This window comes from Salvelinus sp. IW2-2015, linkage group LG37 (genome assembly GCF_002910315.2).
Source record: "Salvelinus sp. IW2-2015 linkage group LG37, ASM291031v2, whole genome shotgun sequence".
NCBI classification, from domain to species: Eukaryota; Metazoa; Chordata; class Actinopteri; order Salmoniformes; family Salmonidae; genus Salvelinus; species Salvelinus sp. IW2-2015.
Window position 1 is genome coordinate 515731 of NC_036876.1, and position 24209 is coordinate 539939.

General features: G+C 42.2%; 1 protein-coding gene and 1 pseudogene across 1 annotated transcript; both read right to left on the reverse strand.

Moving 5' to 3' along the window:
* Positions 1 to 408: 408 nt before the first annotated feature.
* On the reverse strand, positions 409 to 24208 carry senp3b (SUMO specific peptidase 3b). The gene is made up of 11 exons (XM_023982191.2): positions 24039 to 24208; positions 22387 to 23181; positions 21845 to 21985; positions 20319 to 20430; positions 15957 to 16104; positions 8234 to 8281; positions 4427 to 4504; positions 2385 to 2522; positions 2060 to 2143; positions 1916 to 1966; positions 409 to 1265 (listed from the first exon to the last, which is right to left on the reverse strand). The coding sequence occupies exons 2-11, from the start codon at positions 23141 to 23143 to the stop codon at positions 1155 to 1157; spliced, it is 1668 nt and encodes a 555-aa protein (XP_023837959.1). The 5' UTR covers positions 23144 to 23181; positions 24039 to 24208; the 3' UTR covers positions 409 to 1154.
* Positions 3058 to 3190, reverse strand: LOC111960471 (U1 spliceosomal RNA; annotated as a pseudogene).
* Position 24209: the final 1 nt, after the last annotated feature.

The following is a 24209-nucleotide window of genomic DNA, read 5'->3' on the forward strand; positions in this document are numbered from 1 at the left end:
TTGTCGGTTGCAACTATTGCCACCTAATCTTGTTGAATTACCACTTGTGTTATCCTTGATGATTTTCTTAAATTCTATGTGGAGGCGTCACCGGCTGGAGCACCCTTATGTATGCATTTATTTTTATTTTTTAAATTGTCTAATAAATTCAATAAATGCTTTAAAAGATAAAACAGTCAATTATGTTTTATCTGACTTCTGCTCAAAACACACACCAAAAAACTTTTTGATACCTATCAACAATGTGCTTTCAGTTACTAAAAGAAAGAGGGAAATATGAAGTAATACCACTGTGAAGAATATGTGCTTCCCTGGTCAAAAGTGATGCACTATAAGAGAGGCAGGCTGCCATTTGGGATCCAAAGTTGTTTGTAGCCGACATGGTCCAACCCATATGACGTCAACATGAACTGGTCAGATAGTTTTTATTTGAATCAAAATATGAAACATAATCACTGCCCTCAAAACACCATGAACAATAAGCATTAGCAACATGTTTATTTTTTTTACTGACGAGAGAGAGGAACAAAAAACAAGAACTTAAGTAAAGAAGCTAGAATAACCACATGTTTCCACTCCAATCTTGTCTGTTTGGGGGGCTCCTGCGTCGATAAGGTGATAAATCTGTTGAGAGAAACAGAGAGAGTCTCCCAAGTCCAAATAAAATGTATTTAAAAAAAAATTTAAAATACAGTTTCACTGTCAGAGAATAGCAGACATGTTTTACGTCCCAAAAGGAACCCTATTACCTATACCTTGTACTGCATTTGATCAAGGCCCATAAGGCTATGGTCAAAAGTAGTACACTACATAGAGAACAGTGTGCCATTTAGGACGCACCCTTAGACTTGGCCTCTGTCAACCACAAGGCAACAACCATGAACATGAAAATTAAAAACTAGGGGGGGGCCCCAAGGGAGAAAAACAAAGAGGGCAGAAAACACATGGGGAGAAAATATAAAAATGCCCTCCTGACTTATAGTAGTAAAGTCTCTGGATGTCGTTGCCAAGAGGAAAAAATGTTCCTTTGAAATGTAACACTTTTTTCCTTTCTTTCAGTCACTAGCTTGTTAACCATAGCTCGTTAGAACCATCCCTCACTTCCTCATTAGAATCTGCCGCTTCTTCGCTAAGAATCCTCAGAGGGCGTGGTGTCACAGCGAGAGCTTGCAGTGACACAGTTCTTTGTACATGAGTCTTCTCAGTTTGGGCATATCCTGCTGGCCGAAGCTGAACGGCTGCCCCAGGGCCAGAGTCTTGCAGTACTGGAAGGAACACAGAGAGAGAGGTTAGAAATTGTGCAGGGTTGCCCAAACTCTGTCCCAGGCCCCGCCTGGGTGCAGGTTTTGGAATTTTCCCTAGCACTACACAGCTGATTTAAATAATCAAAGCTTGATGATGAGTTGGTTATTTGAATCAGCTGTGTAGTGCTAGGGCAAAAAAAAAAAAGAAGTGCACCCAGGGATGTCCTGAGGACAGAGTTTGGGAAACCCTGCCCTAGTGTAGGGAACAAAGGCCCCCAAAGCAGTGTCCAGGCCTTCTGGCACCAAATTGTTCCAGCTAGCCATCAGAAGGCAAGGTTAAGCAGTTATCATATCAAACCTATTAAATCCTAGTGTTTTGGATCTTTGTTATTTCTATATTCGTATTTTTTTTATTTTAATTTTCGTTCTGTCCTTAAGCGGTTCTTGTCTATTAGTGTTCTGTATTGTTTCATGTGGACCCCAGGAAGAGTGGCTGCTGCATTTGCAAAAGCGAATGGTGATCCTAATACAATCCTGATTTAAAGGAGTGTCTAGGTCTTGGGGCTAGGGCTTGATTTGGAATTCAGCACAAGAGTGTGACGTACATGGACAGCTATGAACCATGGCGCTAGATCCAAGTATGAACATCTAGGATTATAATTAGGACCCACCTGAAGAACGAACGCTCCGCAGTCACTGTCATTGTTCTGGCGACCAACATTCTGAAACACACATCGAAATGTTTTGGTAAAACATATTCCCCGACACAGTCAAACAATCAACTGGTTGTTAATTCCTGAGAAATCTTGACATACCATTTTGAAATAGCCTTTCCACCCTGTGAGGAAATCTCTCTGGTCTTTCTTGACAGCCTCCGCCTGCAGGTACTTTGCAATATGCTGAGGAGGTGGTGGAAAAGAGCAGATCATTTATAGAGACCAGTTCTTGAAGTGGGCTGATGCTGTCCGCAACTTCACATTTAACTGCTTTAATACTGGCTCCTAAATATAAAATACCTAACACCCAAAATGAGTACTGTCAACTATTTCAGTCCCACTTCAAAACACAGACTAAATCAATATAGATGATTTTTAGGACTTGTTGTAATCTGACAGTCATAAGTGGCAGTCAGGCACTCACCTTCGGGCAGCGTCGGTTAAGTGTGCGTTGGGAATCGAAGTAGGTGATGGCCCTACGGGGGATGTCCACGCTGACCAGGGACCAGTGGACCTCCAGGTGGATGGGGATCAACAGCAGGTCCTTCTGGAATATGTCCACCTGATAGAGTAGAGTGAGAGCCTTATGATGAATAACAACACGTAATATGTGCTAGTTTCATCTGAGAGGAGGAAGAGAGAAAGGGCTGAAGTGAAAGTGTTGTCTGTCTTGGTTTGCTCTTGGGGAAGGGGGGGGGGAAGGGGGTGTTATAAGGCTTGGGTTTCTGTTCGGCACTTTAACAAAATAAATTTGTAAAGACGACTACACACTAGTACAATCAGTGCAAATCAACGTGCGGTAGGAAACACCGCTACGGCAGACGGCAAAAGTTGAAATATTTTAACTCTGGCGGCAAGTCCCGTCTACTGTGGCGGCTGACGGTATTTACCACCAGCCTCAAACGGCATTTACCGTTTGAGCAAGTCCCGTCTACTGTGGCGGCTGACGGTATTTACCACCAGCCTCAAATGGCATTTACCGTCATGCTCTAATAGAAAACATTGAAATCCGGTTTACTGTCTAGCTTGTACCATCTAAACGCACCATTAGGGTTAGCTAAAATGACATCAAAAGCTGAATTCCTTCTAGCTAAAATCAGGAGAAAGCGTGAACGCAGTTCCCCCACTACCATAAAGTATGCCGTTGAGATTCACATTTGGGGAATTCGCAGGTGTCAACACAAACTGGAGTGCAATGGCTTCGCCTGGGTAAACCTGCCAGGTAAGTACACTGAAGAAATATATAAAAAACGCAAGATACATACATTTCAAAGATTTTAGTGAGTTACAGCTCATAAGGAAATCAGTCAATTCATTAGGCACTAATCTATGGATTTCACATGACTGGGAATACAGATATGCATCGGTTGGTCACAGATACATAAAAAGGTAATGTATGGGCATGGATCAGAAAAACAGTGACCACCATTTCCCTCATGCAGCACAACACATCTCCTTCGATTAGAGTTGATCAGGCTGCTGATTGTGGAATGTTGTCCACTCTTCAATGACTGTGTGAAGTTGCTGGATATTGGCGGGAACTGGAACACGCTGTCGTACACGTCAATCCAGGGCATCCCAAACATGCTTAATGGGTGCCATGCCTGGTGAGTATGCAGGCCATGGAAGAACTGGGACATTTCCAGCTTCCAGGAATTGTGTACAGATCCTTGCGACATGGGGCCGTGCATTATCATGCTGAAACATGAGGTGATGGCTGCGGATTAATGGCACAACAATGGGTCTCAGGGTCTCCTCACGGTATCTCTGTGCATTCAAATTGCCTTCGATAAAATGCAAATTGTGTTCTCCGTAGCTTATGCCCGCCCATACCATAACCCCACTATGGGGTACTATGTTGACATCTGCAAACTGCTCACCCACACATGATCTTCAGTTGTGAGGCCGGTTGGACGTACTGCCAACTTCACCAAAACGACATTGGAGGCGGCTTATGGTAGAMAAATTCACATGAAATTATCTGGCAACAGCTCTGGTGGACATTCCAACAGTCAGCATGCCAATTGCACGCTCCCTCAAAACTTGGAGACATCTGTCGCATTGTGTGACATAAGTGCACATTTTAGAGTGGCCTTTTAATGTCCCCAGCACAAGGTGCACCTGTGTAATGACCATGCGGTTTAATCAGCTTCTTAATATGCCACACCTGTCAGGTGGATGGATTATCTTGGCAAAGGAATAACACTAACAGGGATGTAAATACATTTGTGCACAAAATAAGAGAAATAAGCTTTTTGTGTGTATTGAACATATATGGGATCTTTTATTTCAGCTCATGAAACATGGGACCAACACTTTAAAATGTTGCGTTGATAATTTTGTTCAGTATATTTTTGTTCAGTGAGGTATGCTACAATTTCAATGAAAAATGAATGTACAAAGGATCATGAAAAGCCAGCGTAAGGGTAAAAATAATACATTTATGGGATAAATAGGGTTTCTTACGTTCTTTGTCCATCGTTTGACTCCATCGTAGCCTTTCGTCCTCAACTTGTCGTAAAAGAAACTGTTGAAGAAGTGAACCTGAGAGAGGGAGAAAGACGGATGGTACAGGTATTCTCATTCACTGAATACTGCCTTCAGAAAGTATTAATACCCCTTGACTTAATCCACATATTGTATTTATTTTCTCACCCATCTACCACAATACTCCATAATGACAAAGTGAAAGTGTTTTTGAAATTTTCACAAATGTATTGAGAATGAAATACAGAGCTCATTTACATACAGTACAAGTCAAAAGTTTGAACACACCTACTCATTCAAGGATTTCTTTATTTTTACTATTTTCTACATTGTAGAATAGCGAAGACATCAAAACTAGGAAATAACACATGGAATCATGTAGTAACCAAAGTGTTAAATCAAAATATATTTTATAATTGAGATTCTTCAAAGTAGCCACCCTTTGCCTTGACAGCTTTGCACACTCTTGGCATTCTCTCAACCAGCTTCACCTGGAATGCTTTTTCAACAGTCTTGAAGGAGTTCCCACATATGCTGAGCACTTGGTGGCTGCTTTTCCTTCGCTCTGCGATCCAACTCATCCCTAACCATCTCAATTGGAACCAAAAATCTCAAATTTGGACTCAAACCAAAAGGACAGATTTTCACCGGTCTAATGTCAACGACTTGTGTTTCTTGGCCCAAGCAAGTCTCTTCTTATTGGTGTCCTTTAGTAGTGGTTTCTTTGCAGCAATTCGACCATGACTGGTTCACATAGTCCTCATTGGACAGTTGATGTTGAGATGTGTGTTACTTGAACTCCGTGAAGCATTTATTTGGGCTGCAATCCGAGGTGCAGATAATTCTAATGAACTCATCCTCTGCAGCCCAGGTAACTCTGGGTCTTCCTTTCCTGTTGCGGGCCTCATGAGAGCCAGTTTCATTATAGCACTAGATGGTTTTTGCGACTGCACTTGAAGAAACATTTAAAGTTCTTAAATGTCTGGATTGACCGACCATCATGTCTTAAAGTAATGATGGACTGTTGTTTCTCTTTGCTTATTTGAGCTGTTCTTGCCATAATATGGACTTGGTCTTTTACCAAATAGGGCTATCTTCTGTATACCACCCTTACTTTGAACTCACAACACAACTGATTGGCTCAAATGCATTATGAAGGAAAGAAATTCCACAAATTAACTTAAGGCACACCTGTTATTTGAAATGCATTCCAGGTGATTACCTCATGAAGCTGGTTGAGAGAATGCCAAGGGTGTGCAAAGCTGTCATCAAGGCAAAGGGTGGCTACTTTGAAGAACCTGAATTTAAAAAAATATGTTTTACACTTTCTTGGTTGTGATGTCTTCACTACTATTCTACAATGTAGAAAATAGTAAAAATAAAGAAAAACCTTGGAACGAGTAGATGTGACCAAACTTTTGACTGGTACTATAAGTATTCACACCCCTTTGCTATGACACTCCAAATTGAGCTCAGGGGCATCCAATTCCCTTTGATCATCCTTGCAATGTCACTACAACTTGAGCGTCTACCTGTGGCCAATTCAAATTTGTTTGGACATGATTTAGAAAAACACATCTGTCTATATAAGGTCCCACAGTTGACAGTAGCATGTCAGAGCAGAAACTATACCATGAAGTCCAAGAAACTGTCCATAGATCTTCGGGATACAATTGTGATGAGGCATCTGGGGAAGGGTATGAAACAATTTCTAGAGTGTTGTAAGTTTCCATGAGCACAGTGGTCTCCAGCACTGGGAAATGGAAAAAAAATAATATGGACCTAGCCAGACTAAAGATGGCCATCCGACCAAACGTGCAAGAATGACCTTGGTCGGGGAGGTGACCAAGAACTAAATTACCACTGATTGTAGATCTACAGAGTTTTAGAGTTCCTTGGCTCAGATGGGAGAACCTTCCAGTAGGAAAACCATCTCTACAGCACTTCACCAATCTGGGATTTATGGGAGAATGACAAGACTGAAGCCACCCCTGAGAAAAAGCCACATGACAGCAAGCCTGGAGTTTGCATAAAGGCACGTGAAAGACAAAAGAGTGTGGTCTGAAGAGACAAAAAAGTGGAACTCTTTGGCCTGAATGCAGAGCAAAACCAGCCACAACTCATCACCCATCTAACTCCATCCCTCCCATGAAGCATGGTGGTGGCCAATGTTCCCTCTAAGCTGCCACAGAAGAAATATCAGACTTTGTATGCAAGACATTTTGTTATAGGCAGAATGCATCGAAGTAGGACTCCATTGCATTGACTCAGTACAGCTAAGCGCCTACTTTACACAGACCGCTGCGGAATAACCGTTCAGAGCTACAGTATTCCCATTTGCAAATAGACCATTGCCATTTATTTGAACTGGACTGTGTTTACAGCATGAGCGGTGGTGAGTAGACGCGCTTGTTTTGAGATCAAAGCGAAAGCTGCATTTAGCCACGTGTGCACAATTCATATCCTTTGCTAGTTAGTGAGTTATTAGCCCAGTCATAGACCATTTGTAGTAAGCAACATTTCTAGACATCTTTGAAAAGCTAGTCAGGTGAAGAGCTTTTTTTGTCTTAAAGGGGAAGTGTTGTATTTTGAGACAGGCTTGAATAAGCTAAGTAGCCAATAGGCAGAGGGTAGCTTAATTTGCCTGATTCCCTGTAATAACGGTATGGGAATAATAATGTATTTTATTTTGTAAAGTGGTTTCTTGCATCAAACACCATTTTCAGTCACCTTGTCTGAAGGACAAGTGGATGAGCAGGTTAATGTCAAGCACTGCATGACTTTTTCAAAAGTCTCATGGAATGCAGGTCTACATTGAACACCACACATTGGCTGCTACTGTAGGCTGAATGATAGACCACCTATTTCCATGTTACATTTTTATGGGATGCATTTTCTCCATTGTTTTTCATGGTAGGCCACTCTGGTAGGCCTACATTATGATCAAATAGCCAAAGTAGCCTACTTGACCAATGTTAAAACTGTAACTTAAAGCGGGTCAAGCCTGTGTTCACAGTAAACACGCGCTGGAAGTTGCACAGAAGTTTGCGCTCAGCAGACTTGAAATTTGCTCAGTGCTGGAAGAAAATTGAGGTAACATTGGTGGCAGCATCATGCTATGGGGAAGCTTTTGAGCGGCAGAGACTGGTAAGGATCGAGGGAACAATGAATGTAGTCAAATACAGGCAAATCCTTGATGAGAACCTTCTTCAGAGTGCAAATGACAAACTGGGGTGAAGATTTACATTCCAACAGGACATTGACCCAAAGCAACGCTAGAATGGTTTCAGAACAAGAAATGTGAAAGTCCTTGAATGGCCCAGCCAAAACCCAGACTTGAATCACGTTGAAAATCTGTGGAGAGACTTGAATATTGCTGTTCACCGCCGCTCCCCATCTAACGCAAAGCTTGAGAAAATCTGCAAGGAAGAATGGGAGAAAATCCCCAAATCCAGATGTGCAAAGCTGATACAGACATCCAACACGACTCAGTTGTAAACGCCGCCAAAGGTGCTTCTACAAAGTTAATACTTATGCAAATGTGGTAATTTCTTGAAAATTAAGTATATAGAACTATCAAAAAACATGTTTTCACTGTCATTATGCGGTATTGTGTGTAGATGGGTAAAAAAATCTAGTTAAACAATTTTGAATTCAGGCTGTAACAACAAAATGTGGAATAAGTCAGGGGGTATGAATACTTACTGAAGGCACTGTATATGGTTTTTCTGTGGGGGGGAAAAACATTATGGATTTTGTGGAAGTATGTTGTAAATGTTTTCCTACCTTCTCGGGCACCGAGTCCATCACAAGGTCACCATACATGTTCATGACCTGAAGAAACATTTTATCACCACAATGTACAATGCCTTTCTTTTAAACCGTTTAAAGGCCCAGTGCTGTCAAACATGATGTTCCTGTGCTCTATCTACACACACACACACTTACAGTATGGAATAATACTGTGAAAATGTTACCCTTTTAGTGTAAAAGCAGTTTGGGGAGATTTTTTTTTTGTACATTTCTGTGGGATGGAGTTTTGGCCTACCTGGTGACATCACCAGGCAGTAAATGCATTAATAGATCAATATGAGAGTTCCAAACCTCTCTGCCAACAGCTAGTTTCCCCCTCCCCACTCAGACCACTCCCAGACAGTCGTAGCAAAACTCTTGCTTGAGAAATTGCTATTTGTTTCTTTTTGACTATTTTAATCAAAACACGATCACAGTAACCATGTTTTCATCCAGTTTTTATGCAAGTAAAGTTATACTGTATAAAAAAAAAAATCACAACAGCTGTGATGGAAACAGGTAATTTCGGTACAATTTTATAAACGCAGACATAATTTGTTAGTTCGACATGGTGGGATCTTTTTGTGACGGTAAAATTAATTATGCGAGAAATGGTGGTGTAAATGCCTTTATGGGCAAATATAGATTATAATAACCATCATATAGAAGTAAACACAATTATATAAATATGGTGTGTGTGGTACTCCCACTGTCCATGTTATCTGGGATCCTTGGGACGTCCCTATCCCATTGAAGTTTAAATAAAATAAAATAATTGTAAAAGGGACACTTCTGGATTTGGGCAATGAGGCCCTTTATCTACTTCCCCAAAGTCAGATGAACTCTTGGATACAATTTGTATGTCTTGGTGTCCAGTATGAAGGAAGTGAAAGGTAGTTTCATGAACCAATGATAMCTAACGTTAACCTAGACTACAAGTCATTGTGCTATCTGCTAGCACGCAGATACCATAGACCTCCAGTCATTGCGCTAACATTATTTAGCAATTGAGCTAGTTAGCGTAAATACAAAAAAATGGTATCCACGAGTTCACCCGACTCTGGGGAAGTAGAAAAAGGGCCTCATTACCAAAATCCTGAACTATCCCTTTAAGGTAAGGGTTAAGGTGGAGATGAAGGTTAGGGTTTAGAGTCAGGATGTCCCACGGATTCCGAATAGCACTGCCCTTCCTCGCACTACGACTAGAAAAACCATGAATTTTGTTAAGAACAGATTAAGTAAATTAAGAACTTCACAGGGTGGTGATCGTCATGCTCATTACCGCTCATGGCTCACATCAATACCATTATCCCAGAAACCCTAGACCCACTCTAATTTGCATATCGCCCCAACAGATGATGCTCTCTCTATTGCACTCCACACCGCCCTTTCCCACCTGGACAAAAGGAACACCTATGTGAGAATGCTATTCATTGACTACAGCCCAGCATTCAACACCATAATGCCCTCAAAGCTCATCACTAAGCTAAGGACCCTGGACTTCCTGACGGGCCGCCCCCAGGTGGGGGGTAGGAAACAACATCTCCACCCCACTGATCCTCAACACTGGGGCCCCACAAGGGTGCGTTCTCAGTAGAGGTCAACCGATTAAATCGGAATGGCCGATAACTTGAAATCGGCGCTAAGTATTCATAACAATCGGTAATCAGTATTTTTGGACACCGATTTGCCGTTTTATTTATTTTTTACACCTTTATTTAACTAGGCAAGTCAGTTAAGAACACATTCTTATTTTCAATGACGGCCTAGGAACGGTGGGTTAACTGCCTTGTTCAGGGGCAGAACGACAGATTTTTACCTTGTCAGCTCGGGGATTCGTTTTTGCAACCTTCCGGTTACTAGTCCAACACTCTAACCACCTGCCTTACATTGCACTCCACGAGGAGCAGCAAGAAGCCAAGGTAAGTTGCTAGCTAGCATTACATTTATCTTATAAAAAACAATCAATCATAATCACTAGTTAACTACACATGGTTGATGATATTACTAGTTTATCTAGCGTGTCCTGCGTTGCATATAATCGATGTGGTGCCTGTTAATTTCTCATTGAATCACAGCCTACTTCGACAAACAGGTGATGATTTAACAAGCGCATTTGCGAAAAAAAGCACTGTCGTTGCACCAATGTACCTAACCATAAACATCAATGCCTGTCTTTAAAATCAATACACAGGTATATATTTTTAAACCTGCATATTTAGTTAATATTGCCTGCTAACATGAATTTTTATAACTAAGGAAATTGTCACTTCTCTTGCGTTCCGTGCAAGCAGTCAGGGTATATGCAGCAGTTTGGGCCGCCTGGCTCATTGCAAACGGTGTGAAGTCCATTTATTCCTAACAAAGGCCGTAATTAATTTGCCAGAATTGTACATAATTATTTACATTTACATTTAAGTCATTTAGCAGACGCTCTTATCCAGAGCGACTTACAAATTGGTGCATTCACCTTATGATATCCAGTGACATAACATTCAAGGTTGTACAATGTAACAGCAATATTTAGACTTAGGGCTGCCATCCGTAAAGATAAAATACAGAACGGTTCCGTATTTCACTGAAAGAATAAACGTTTTGTTTTCAAAATGATAGTTTCCGGATTCTACCATTTTAATGACCAAAGGCTTGTATTTCTGTGTGTTATTATGTAATAATTAAGTCTATGATTTGATAGAGCAGTCTGACTGAGCGATGATAGGCAGCAGCAAGCTCGTAAGCATTCATTCAAACAGCACTTTCGTGCGTTTGCCAGCAGCTCTTCACAATGCGTCAAGCATTGCGCCGTTTATGACTTCAAGCCCATCAACTCCCGAGATTAGGCTGGTGTAACCGATGTGAAATGGCTAGCTAGTTAGTGGGGTGCGCGCTAATAGCATTTCAAACGTCACTCGCTCTGAGACTTGGAGTAGTTGTTCCCCTTGCTCTGCATGTGTAACGCTGCTTCGAGGGTGGCTGTTGTCGATGTGTTCCTGGTTCGAGCCCAGCTAGGAGCGAGGAGAGGGACGGAAGCTATATTGTTACACTGGCAATACTAAAGTGCCTATAAGAACATCCAATAGTCAAAGGTATATGAAATACAAATCCTATAAATAACAACAACCTAAAACTTCTTACCTGGGAATATTGAAGATTTACGTTAAAAGGAACCACCAGCTTTCATATGTTCTCATGTTCTGGGCAAGGAACTTAAACGTTAGCTTTCTTACATGGCACATATTGCACTTTTACTTTCTCCAACACTGTGTTTTTGCATTATTTAAACCATATTGAACATGTTTCATTTTATTTGAGGCTAAATTGATTTTATTGATGTATTATATTAAGTTAAAATAAGTGTTCATTCAGTATTGTTGTAATTGTCATTATTACAAGTACATTTCTATATATTTAAAAAAAATATATATATATATATTTTTTTTAAATCGACCGATTAATCGGTATCGGCTTTTTTGGTCCTCCAATAATCGGTATCGGCGTTAAAAATCATAATCGGTCGACCTCTAGTACAGGTGCATCAAAGCTGGGACCGAGAGACTGAAAAACAGCTTCTATCTCAAGGCCATCAGACTGATAAACAGCCATCACTAACATTGAGTGGCTGCTGCTGCCAACATACTGACTCATCTCTAGCCACTTTAATAATTAAAAATTGGATGTAATAAATGTATCACTAGCCACTTTTAAACAATGCCACGTTATATAATCTTTACATACCCTACATTACCTATCTAATTTTTTTCCCCCCTTTATTTAACCAGGTAGGCTAGTTTGCAACTGCGACCTGGCCAAGATAAAGCAAAGCAGTTCGACACATACAACACAGAGTTACAGATGGAATAAACAAACATACAATCAATAATACAGTAGAAAAATCTATATACAGCATGTGCAAATGAGGTAGGATAAGAGAGGTAAAGCAATAAATAGGCCATAGAGGCAAAATAATTACAATTTAGCATTAACACTGGAGTGATAGATCTGCAGATGATGATGTGCAAGTAGAGATACTGGGGTGCAAAAGAGCAAAAAGATAAATAACAATATGGGGATGAAATAGATGGGTGGGCTATTTACAGACTGGCTGTGTACAGGTACAGTGATCAGTAAGCAGCTCTGACAGCTGATGCTTAAAGCTAGTGAGGGAGATATAAGTCTCCAGCTTCAGTGATTTTTGCAATTCGTTCCAGTCATTGGCAGCAGAGAACTGTAAGGAAAGGCAGCCAAATGAGGTGTTGGATTTGGGGATGACCAGTGAAATATACCTGCTGGAGCGCGTGCTATGGGTGGGTGACCAGTGAGCTGAGATAAGGCGGGGCTTTACCTAGCAAAGACTTACAGATAACCTGGAGCCAGTGGGTTTGGCGATGAATATGTAGCGAGGGCCAGCCAACGAGAGCATACAGGTCACAGTGGTGGGTAGTATATGGGGCTTTGGTGACAAAACGGATGGCACTGTGATAGACTACATGCAGTATGCAGAGTAGAATGTTGGAGGCTATTTTGTAAATGACATGGCCGAAGTTAGGGATCGGTAGGATAGTCCTTTTTACGAGGGTATGTTTGACAGCATGAGTGAAGGATGCTTTGTTGCGAAATAGAAAGCCAATTCTAGATTTAATTTGGGATTGGATATGTTTAATGTGAGTCTGGATGGAGAGTTTACAGTCTAACCAGACACATAGAATATGTGGACAACTACAAATACCTAAGTCAGAACCGTCCAGAGTAGTGATGCTGGACGGGCAGGCAGGTGCGGGCAGCGATCGGTTGAAGAGCATGCATTTAGTTTTACTTGCATTGAAGCTCATCTGGGGGTTAGTCAACACAGTGTCCAACGAAGGGCCAGAGGTATACAGAATGGTGTTGCCTGCATAGAGGTGGATCAGAGAATCACCAGCAGCAAGAGCGACATCATTGATGTATACAGAGAAGAGAGTCGGCCCGAGAATTGAACCCGGTGGCACCCCCATAGAGACTGCCAGAGGTCCGGACAACAGGCCCTCCGATTTGACATACTGAACTCTATCGGAGAAGTAGTTGGTGAACCAAGCGAGGCAATCATTAGAGAAACCAAGGCTGTTGAGTCTGCCAATAAGAATGTTGTGATTGACAGAGTCGAAAGCCTTAGCCAAGTCGATGAATACGGCTGCACAGTAATGTCTCTTATCGATGGCGGTTATGATATCGTTTAAAACCTTGAGCGTGGCTGAGGTGCACCCATGACCAGCTCGGAAACCAGATTGCATAGCGGAGAAGGTACGGTGAGATTCAAAATGGTCGGTAATCTGTTAATTTGGCTTTCAAAGACCTTAGAAAGGCAGGGTAGAATAGATATAGGTCTGTAGCAGTTTGGGTCTAGAGTGTCTCCCCCTTTGAAGAGGGGGATGACCGTGGCAGCTTTCCAATCTATGGGAATCTCAGACGATACGAAAGAGAGGTTGAACAGGCTAGTAATAGGGGTTGCAATAATTTCGTCAGATAATTTTAGAAAGAGAGGGTCCAGATTGTCTAGCCTGGCTGATTTGTAGGGGTCCAGATTTTGCAGCTCTTTCAGAACATCAGATATCTGGATTTGGGTGAAGGAGAAGAAGTGGGGGAGGTTTGGGCGAGTTGCTGTGGGGAGGTTAGGGCTGTTGACCGGGGTAGGGGTAGCTAGGTGGAAGGCATGGCCAGGCCGTAGAAAAATGCTTATTGATTTTTTTTATTGATTTATCGGTAGTGACAGTGTTTCCTAGCCTCAGTGCAGTGGCCAGCTGGGAGGAAGTGCTCTTATTCTCCATGGACTTTACAGTGTCTCAAAACTTTGAGTTTGTACTACAGGATGCAAATTTCTGTTTGAAAAAGCTAGCTATATATATTGGTTCCTAACTTCCCTGAAAAGTTGCATATCACGGGGGCTATTCGATGTTAATGCAGAACGCCACAGGATGTTTTTGTGCTGGTCAAGGGCAGACAGGTCTGGAGTGAACCAAGAGCTATATCTATTCCTAGTTCAACATTTTTTGAATGGGGCATGCTTATTTAAGATGGTGAGGAAAGCACTTTTAAAGAATAACCAGGCATCCTCTACTGACGGAATGAGGTCAATGTCATTCCAGGATACCCCGGCCAGGTCGATTAGAAAGGCCTGCTCGCTGAAGTGTTTTAGGGAGCGTTTGACAGTGATGAGGGGTGGTCGATTGACCGCAGACCCATTACGGATGCAGGCAATGAGGCTGTGATCGCTGAGATCTTGGTTGAAAACAGCAGAGGTGTATTTGGAGGGCGCGTTAGTTAGGATGATATCTATGAGGGTGCCCGTGTTTACAGATTTGGGGTTGTACCTGGTAGGTTAATTGATAATTTGTGTGAGATTGAGGGCATCAAGCTTAGATTGTAGGATGGCCGGGGTGTTAAGCATGTCCCAGTTTAGGTCACCTAGCAGCACGAGTTCAGAAGATAGATGGGGGGGCAATCAATTCACATATGGTGTCGAGGGCACAGCTGGGGGCAGAGGGTGGTCTATAGCAAGTGGCAACAGTGAGAGACTTTTTTCTGGAAAGGTTAATTTTTAGAAGTAGAAGCTCGAATTGACAGAACTCTGCAGGCTATCACCGCCCCCTTTGGCAGTTCTATCTTGGCGGAAAATGTATGTGTGTGTATATACACATGTATATACTGTACTCTATACCATCGAACAGCATAGGCAAGAAGCAGTAGGCCATCGCTCATCCATATATATTTTATGTACATATTCTTATTCATTCCTTTACACTTGTGTGTGTATAAGGTAGATGTTGTGAAATTGTTAGATTACTTGTTAGATATTACTGCATGGTCGGAAATAGAAGCACAAGCATTTCGCTACACTCGCATTAACATCTGCTAACCATGTGTATGTGACAAATAAAATTTGATTCATAGACTGTTCTCTCTGCTCCCGCAAGGCAAGTGGTACCAGAGCCCCAAGTCTTGGTCCAAAAGGCTTCTAAACAGCTTCTACCCCAAAGAGATAAGACTCCTGAACAGCTAATCAAATGGCTACCCAGACTATTTGCATTGTCTGCCCCCCCCCCCTGCATTTGCTGCTACACTCTATTAATCTATGCATAGTCACTTTAACTCTACCTACATGCACATTACCTCAATTACCTCAGCTAACCTTTGCCCCCACACATTGACTCTGTACCGGTACCCCGTATTTAGCCTCGCTTTTGTTATTTTACTGCTGCTCTTTAATTATTTGTTACTTTTATTTTTTACTCAATTCATTTTTACTTAACCAACCATGCAGTTTTAAGAAAAATAAGTTAAGGGCTTGTAAGTAAGCATTTCACTGTAAGGTCTACAGCTGTTGTATTCGGAGCATTTGATAAATACAATTTGAGGTACTTAAATTGTTACCAAGAAATKATTTGATATTGAGATAAAAATGGTTGCACTGGACCTTGAAAAATAACAGCTCTTTGCAAACAAGGCACAATCCTAACTTGACATGCAAACAAGTACAAATTTTGCATAAGTCATGCAAAGATGTCATTGCAAAGTATGCAAAATGTATGCAAAWAATTCAGGTGCAGATATTWAGTTAGAATCCAGTCTGTTGTATTTGGTCGGGGGTCCCACCTTAGGGCATACAGTTGTTTAATTACTTGTTATAAGCATGCAACAGGCCTTATAATGCTTTATAGAGTGTTTAGTACAGGGTCCCACCCACCTGGTCATTGAGCCAGTTCTGTCCGTACAGCGTGCTGAGATCATCCATGGTGAGGACATGACGCTTGTAGTTGACGCGGAACCCTCGCACCATGGCCGTGCCGGACGACCTCTGGTAGGACTGGATTAGGTGTTGCACCACCGCTTTCCTGTTGGACATGGAAACATCAGACGAGGAATATAAAACGTTCAAAACCTTTTCTGTATTATACTGGCCGCCACCTTGTATTTTTTGGAAATATGACACGGAACTGTATCAGTGAAGGATAACGTGAACCATAAAAAAAATACATATACACTGCTCAAAAAAATAAAGGGAACACTAAAATAACACATCCTAGATCTGAATGAATGAAATATTCTTATTAAATACTTTTTTCTTTACATAGTTGAATGTGCTGACAACAAAATCACACAAAAATGATCAATGTAAATCAAATTTATCAACCCATGGAGGTCTGGATTTGGAGTCACACTCAAAATTAAAGTGGAAAACCACACTACAGGCTGATCCAACTTTGATATAATGTCCTTAAAACAAGTCAAAATGAGGCTCAGTAGTGTGTGTGGCCTCCACGTGCCTGTATGACCTCCCTACAACGCCTGGGCATGCTGCTGATGAGGTGGCGGATGGTCTCCTGAGGGATCTCCTCCCAGACCTGTACTAAAGCATCTGCCAACTCCTGGACAGTCTGTGGTGCAACGTGGCGTTGGTGGATGGAGCGAGACATGATGTCCCAGATGTGCTCAATTGGATTCAGGTCTGGGGAACGGGTGGGCCAGTCCATAGCATCAATGCCTTCCTCTTGCAGGAACTGCTGACACACTCCAGCCACATGAGGTCTAGCATTGTCTTGCATTAGGAGGAACCCAGGGCCAACCGCACCAGCATATGGTCCTTCACAATGGGGTCTGAGGATCTCATCTCGGTACCTAATGGCAGTCAGGCTACCTCTGGCGAGCACATGGAGGGCTGTGCGGCCCCCAAAGAAATGCCACCCACACCATGACTGACCCACCGCCAAACCGGTCATGCTGGAGGATGTTGCAGGCAGCAGAACGTTCTCCACGGCATCTCCAGACTCTGTCACGTGCTCAATGTGAACCTGCTTTCATCTGTGAAGAGCACAGGGCGCCAGTGGCGAATTTGCCAATCTTGGTGTTCTCTGGCATATGCCAAACATCCTGCACGGTGTGGGGCTGTAAGCACAACCCCACCTGTGGACGTCAGGCCCTCATAACACCTCATGGAGTCTGTTTTGACCGTTTGAGCAGACACATGCACATTTGTGGCCTGGTGGAGGTCATTTGCAGGGCTCTGGCAGTGCTTCACCTGCTCCTCCTTGCACAAAGGCGGAGGTAGCGGTCCTGCTGCTGGGTTGTTGCCCTCCTACGGCCTCCTCCACGTCTCCTGGTGTACTGGCCTGTCTCCTGGTAGCGCCTCCATGCTCTGGACACTACGCTGACAGACACAGCAAACCTTCTTGCACAGCTCGCATTGATGTGCCATCCTGGATGAGCTGCACTACCTGAGCCACTTGTGTGGGTTGTAGACTCCGTCTCATGCTACCACTAGAGTGAGAGCACGCCAGCATTCAAAAGTGACCAAAACATCAGCCAGGAAGCATAGGAACTGAGAAGTGGTCTGTGGTCACCACCTGCAGAACCACTCCTTTATTGGGGGTGTCTTGCTAATTGCCTATAATTTCCCTTTTGTCTATTCCATTTGCACAACAGCATGTGAAATTTATTGTCAATCAGTGTTGCTTCCTAAGTGGACAGTTTGATTTCACAGAAGTGTGATTGACTTGGAGTTACATTGTGTTGTTTAAGTGTTCCCTTTATTTTTTTGAGCAGTATATATATATATATATATATATAATATATATATATATATATATATATAAATATTATATATTATATTATTATATAATATATACACACACACAGTTGAAGTCGGAAGTTTACATACACCTTAGCCAAATAAATTTAAACTCTGTTTTTCACAATTCCTGACATTTAATCCAAGTAAAAATTCCCTGTCTTAGGTCAGTTAGGATCAACACTTTACTTTAAGAATGTGTCATCTCAGATAGTAGAGAAATAGTAGAGAGAATGATTTATTTCAGCTTTTATTTCTTTCATCACATTCCCAGTGGGTTAGAAGTTTACATACACTCAATTAGTATTTAGTAGCATTGCCTTTAAATTGTTTAATACGGGTCAAACATTTTGGGTAGCCTTCCACAAGCTTCCCACAATAGGTTGGATGAATTTTGGACCATTCCTCCTGACAGAGCTGGTGTAACTGAGTCAGGTTTGTAGGCCTCCAAGTATTTTCAGTTCTGCCCACAAATTTCTAAGGTCAGGGCTTTGTGATGGCCACTCCATTACCTTGACTTTGTTGTCCTTAAGCCATTTTGCCACAACTTTGGAAGTATGCTTGGGGTCATTGTCCATTTGGAAGACTCATTTTCGACCAAGCTTTACCTTCCTGATTGATGTCTTAAGATGTTGCTTCAATATAACCACATAACATCATGAGGCAGGAAAATTATCTATTTTGTGAAGTGCCCCAGTCCCTCCTGCAGCAAAGCACCCCCACAACATGATGCTGCCACCCCCGTGCGTCACTTTTGGGATGGTTTTCTTCGGCTTGCAAGCCTCCCCCTTTTTCCTCCAAACATAACGATGGTCATTATGGCCAAACAGGTTTATTTTTATTTAATCAGACCAGAGGACATTTCTCCAAAAAGTACAATCTTTGTGCCCATGTGCATTTTTAAACCGTAGTCTGGCTTTTTCATGGCGGTTTTGGAGCAGTGGCTTCTTCCTTGCTGAGCGGCCTTTCAGGTTATGTCGATATAGGACTCGTTTTACTGTGGATATAGATACTTTTGTATCTGTTTCCTCAAGCATCTTCACAAGGTCCTTTGCTGTTGTTCTGGGATTGATTTGCACCATTCGCACCAAAGTACGTTCATCTCTAGGAGATAGAACGCGTCTCCTTCCTTAGCGGTATGACGGCTGCGTGGTCCCATTGTGTTTATACTTGCGTATTATTGTTTGTACAGATGAACGTGGTACCTTCAGACATTTGGAAATTGCTCCCAAGGGTGAACCAGACTTGTGGAGGACCACAATTCTTTTTCTGAGGTCTTGGCTGATTTCTTTTGATTTTCCCATGATGTCAAGCACTGAGAACCGAGTTTGAAGGTAGGCCTTGAAATACATCCACAGGTACACCTCCAATTGACTCAAATTATGTCAATTAGCCTGTCTGAAGCTTCTAAAGCCATGACATAATTTTCTGGAATTTTCCAAGCTGTTCAAAGGCAGTCAACTTAGTGTATGTAAACTTCTGACCCACTGGAATTGTGATACAGTGAATCACAAGTGAAATAATCTGTCTGTAAACAATTGTTGGAAAAATTACTTGTGTCATGCACAAAGTAGATGTTAACAAACTATAGTTTTGTCAAGTCGGTTAGGACAAGAAATTTGTGGAGTGGTTGAAAAACAAGTTTTAATGACTCCAACCTAAGTGTATGTAAACTTCCGACTTCTACTGTGTGTATGTGTATATATATATTTATTAAAAGTTTACACTTGGTAACAGCTGGGTCATATTCAATAGTGCACACTGTAGCAAAAAAGAATTATACAACTATTCCCTCAGTTTCATTCCATTTTTTTCTGTTTGGTGCCTAAACTCTGGTGATGATGAACAGACAGAACTGGCTCAATGACCAAGTGGGTGGGACCCTGTACTAAACACTCTACAAAGCATTATAATGCCTGTTGCATTACAGATGGTCACCATCTTCAGTTCATAAGATTTGTGCCTTGTCATAACACAAAGACTAACTTGCATCAACATACTGAGAACTTGGGTGATGCTGGTAACATATTGGTGGTTTCCTTTCCCTTTGGTTCAAATAGCTTAACAAATAAGAAGAGGTAAAAAATACCATATTTGGGAGTCTGAAATCATAGAATTAGAATCATTCAGATTCTATGTCTGAAATAAAGAGTGCTGCGTAGAAGGAATGCGGGACTACTCTCTGTAAGGACAGATTTATTTACATTCCACCTGGCCTCGGCCAAGAGAACCAGGCTTTTTAAGGCCAATATTTAAAAGGCTCCTTACCGATCCCAAGTAGACATCAGTTAGTATAAATATTAGGCTACATTGCGTTTCTTTTTTGGGTTGGTGTCGCTCTCTGTGTATGTGTCCCTGCACAGTACAGGAAATGATGTTTCATTGGGGTTTGTACGTGTGTACCGTGTGTGAACGTGTCCATGTGTGCGTGTATTGCTTTGCATGTCTGTGTGTGTTTGCATGTGTATGGGTCAGACGGACCTGTGAGGCTGTGAGAAGTTGTCATTGAAGATGTCCTGTAGTTTCTCCACCACGTCGTCAGCGTGGATGGGGATCAGACTGCCATACTTCTGGAGAGACTCGTCCAGGATCCCTGAGAGAATGGGAAAACAGAATGTTGGGAGAGTAATAGTGAATCACACAGAGGATTCATCTATGGAATCACAGACAGTAGATTCTACTATGGGATGGGATTTTTTTTAAATCACAGACAGTAGAGGATTCTACTATCACCGGAGTTGATGCAACACTTCCTTGAAGTGAACTGACCACCTGCACTGACTCTCCCTACCTTAATACACTCGCCCCCCATTTCCCCCTTCCCCAAAGCATGTGTAAATATTGGACTATAAATTGAGCCTTACTGTATTATCCTTCAGCTAACATGTTTATTCTATTCTACTGAACCGTTTACTTTATGTTCATATTCTTATCTTTTATTATTTCTTACTGTAGTTGCATTGTGGAGAAGGTACCTTCAAGTAAGCTTGTCATTGGATGGTGTATACTGTACATACGACTAATAAAGCTTGGAACTTCCTTTTACATTTTCATCATCGGTTCGATATGTAAAACCATGGCTGCGGTACAAACACTTAAAAGACACACCCTCGTCCACTTACCCCCGCCTTGTGCCCTTGCGGGAATCCCCGTCGCCATCTTGGAGGGCGGTCCAAATGATTAGCCAAGCAAGGGAAGTTTGCAACGYAAGCCCCTCAGCCCTCATTTTTAGTCGGCTTTGCGAGTGTACAATTATGTTCATTCCGGGCCTGAAACTCCCCATAATTCAATTCGCGACGATTGTACATCCGCTAAGAAAAGTCAGCGTAAACTTAAAAACAACATCAATGGAGAAGTCAACATAAAAGTGTAAGTAAAAACAAATAAGTTAGAAATTGTGCTACTAATGCACATGACGGCACAAACATGTCTTGTAAACGTAAATGTTTTTGTTTGGTTATCATTTGGAAATTTTAGAAATAAAAAAATGTCCTTCATAAGTTCCAGCTAGGCAGGCTAACATTAGTTAGCTAATTAATTTGCTAGCTATCATACAGTAGGCGTATATGAATAATTATACATTTAATATAAATAGACATGCACTCATAATTGACTGTAGCGCATATAAAGCACCCACAATCTACCGGTGGCTGAAAACACAATCGCGGGATGAACGAATGGCGAATTTCCAGCCAAGGGTGGTCCATTTAAAAATCATTCCTTCCTTCCTCGCCCTGCAACTGTATACACGTCAGACGTCATCAAAAGTATCCACTTAATTTGAGGGCTGAGTGGATAGGGTGTGTCTTTTAAGTGTTTGGACCGCAGGCCATGTCATCCAACAAGCTTAATTTCTCCAACAAAATATGACATGAATTGATGTACAATGTATTTCCCAGAAATGTCTGCATAACATGTTTGTAAGAGTGTCTTAGTAATTTCATAACATAACCAATTTAACTAGAAAAGGTCATTTTCCGGAAGAACAATTATATATTTTAGTTTACCATGCACGCAGCTCATGTGTTCTTCAGTGAGGGCGACCTCCACAGGTTTCTCTCGGACGATGGAGTAGGAAGCCTCTGGTTCCCCCAGAACTCCCATCTGGATGGACGGGTAGTCCCCTGAGTAACCATTCAACCGGTCGTCTGCAGGGATGACAACTTTAGTCAAAAAACTTTAGTCAAAACAGGTGTAGATGAACAGTGAATTGCTTAGTTACAGGCCCTTCCCAACAACGCAGAGAGAATTGCTAACATTATGATGATTGTCATCTTACATCCAGGTTAGTATGAGTTTAGGAATAATTTAAACATTACGGCAATTATCGTGGAGATTAAACCGTTTAAGATTTGTAAAAATCAAGACACTCATTGTCAGATGCTTTAAGCAATACACTTGTTTTCCTCTCCTAAGTTAATAGTACCTGTTAATGTGTATAAAATAAATGGAATGTTTTATGTATTGCTACATCTAAGTGTGTTGTTTATCAAAGAAACTGTCAACCCTTCAGTTTCTCAAAAACAACTTCCCCATCTAGGGAGCTCACCTCGTTCAGACCCACTGAGCCTCTCGTCCTCTGACAGAGGGCTGAGGCCCGGGTCTGCTCCCCTCCTGTGCCGGTTGGCGTACTGACTGTACTGGGGCCACTTCCTCGCCCTCCTGTGCCCCAGGGTGCCGACCCACAGGGCCCGCTGACGCCAGGTCTTCCAATGCTGAGTAAGGCGGGACCGAAGGCCGGAATGGGAGCGGAGCTTCCGCCAGCGCCTTAGCCTGCGCTGCCGGAGCACATTGAGCCTGGACTGGATAGGGTTGCTGGGAAAGTCCCTGGCTTTATTTTCGGCCTGGTTGTTGTCATTGTCGTCGTCATCATCATCCTCCAGTGGTGCTTGCAGCTGGTGATGATGATTCTGCTCTTGTAGTGATGTGGTGGGAACCATGTGTGGGACCTCCCATTCAACCTCAGCCTCCTCTCCATCTTCCTCCTCTTCATCTTCCTGCTCCTCCTCATCCCAGCCTTCACCTTCTTCAAAATCCACTTCTTCCTCATCTTCTTCCTCATCCCCATCTTCCTCCATCTCCTCCCGCTCCAACTCCTCCATGTACTCAGCATCCCAGGCCTCCCTTTCTTTCTGGTCCAGTTTCAGGTGCATGGGGCTGGGCATCTGGTGGGTGGAGGTGGGGTCCATCCCCAGGTGACCCCCAGAGATCCCTACACCACCACCTCCACTGTCTTCCTGGCCCACAGCTAGGCCCAGCTCTCCCTGCCAGCGGTTCTGTGCTAGGCTGCTACCACTGTCCCTCATGGTCCACGGGCAACCCACGACCTGCGCCAGCTCGTCGCCTGTGGAATGAGTGAGGGGAGATAGAGACAACGGAAGAATGGCACATGACTGGTTAGTGTTTGTTTTTTTGCAGTAGGTAAAGATATTCTGGTACTAATAAGCAAATCTATGAAAAATGAAGAGTCTTGCATGTGTGCACGCTTATTCTGCAACCAGATTTTTATTTCTGCAATTATTTGGCCAAATGTGCGTGTTAGCTAGATAAGCTGTCCATGTCACATTAGGTAGTTATCAACAACTCAATATAAGTTCCAACAATTTGCATTGACTCATTTACATCCTTGGCCGTGAAAAAGCCATACGTGCAGTTAGGTGACGTTACTTTAACTAATCATTATTGCTGTGAACTGGAAACAGAATGTGTAATTATTGCGCTAGCTAGGCAGTGATGGTTTACACTCCTATTGAAGACGCAAAAAGAATACATATTTTACAAATTTGCATTACAGGACTGCTCATTAGGTAGTAAAACATCAGCTGGCAAGGTGGCTACAGCTAGCGTATGCAGCTAGATTGTTAGCCATTAGCTGCTAAGCTAACTAGCTAACGTTAGCTAGCTAATGAGAAGATGGAAACATGTTTAGGTTGTTTCGACATGACCTACTTAAGCTAATTTTAGGTTAACTATCAAAATATTTGTGTTACACCTTAGTGTGTTACATACACAATGTGGAAGCAACTGCATTCGTGATATAGCAAGTTAGCTACATAACAAATTAGGTGTAAAACGGTGCTGTTAGCAAGACTAGCTAGTTATGTCGCTGCTAACGCAAGCTAACTAGCCAACATTAAAAAAAACAAAATACAGCCGGTCGGCCTAACGTATGTGTTAGAGATAACGCTAACCCGTACTCACCGTTAAACTGCAGTTTTGTGCAAATGTATGACTTATATACAGTTAAGCGTTTGCGCAGTGTTTTCAATTATATTTGGGATCAAAACTGACACAAATGTTCTAGTAAACCTCATTCAATGAAGCAGACAGGTGTAGTTGAAGCAATCGTCAGTCACCCCCAGTTACTTTGAT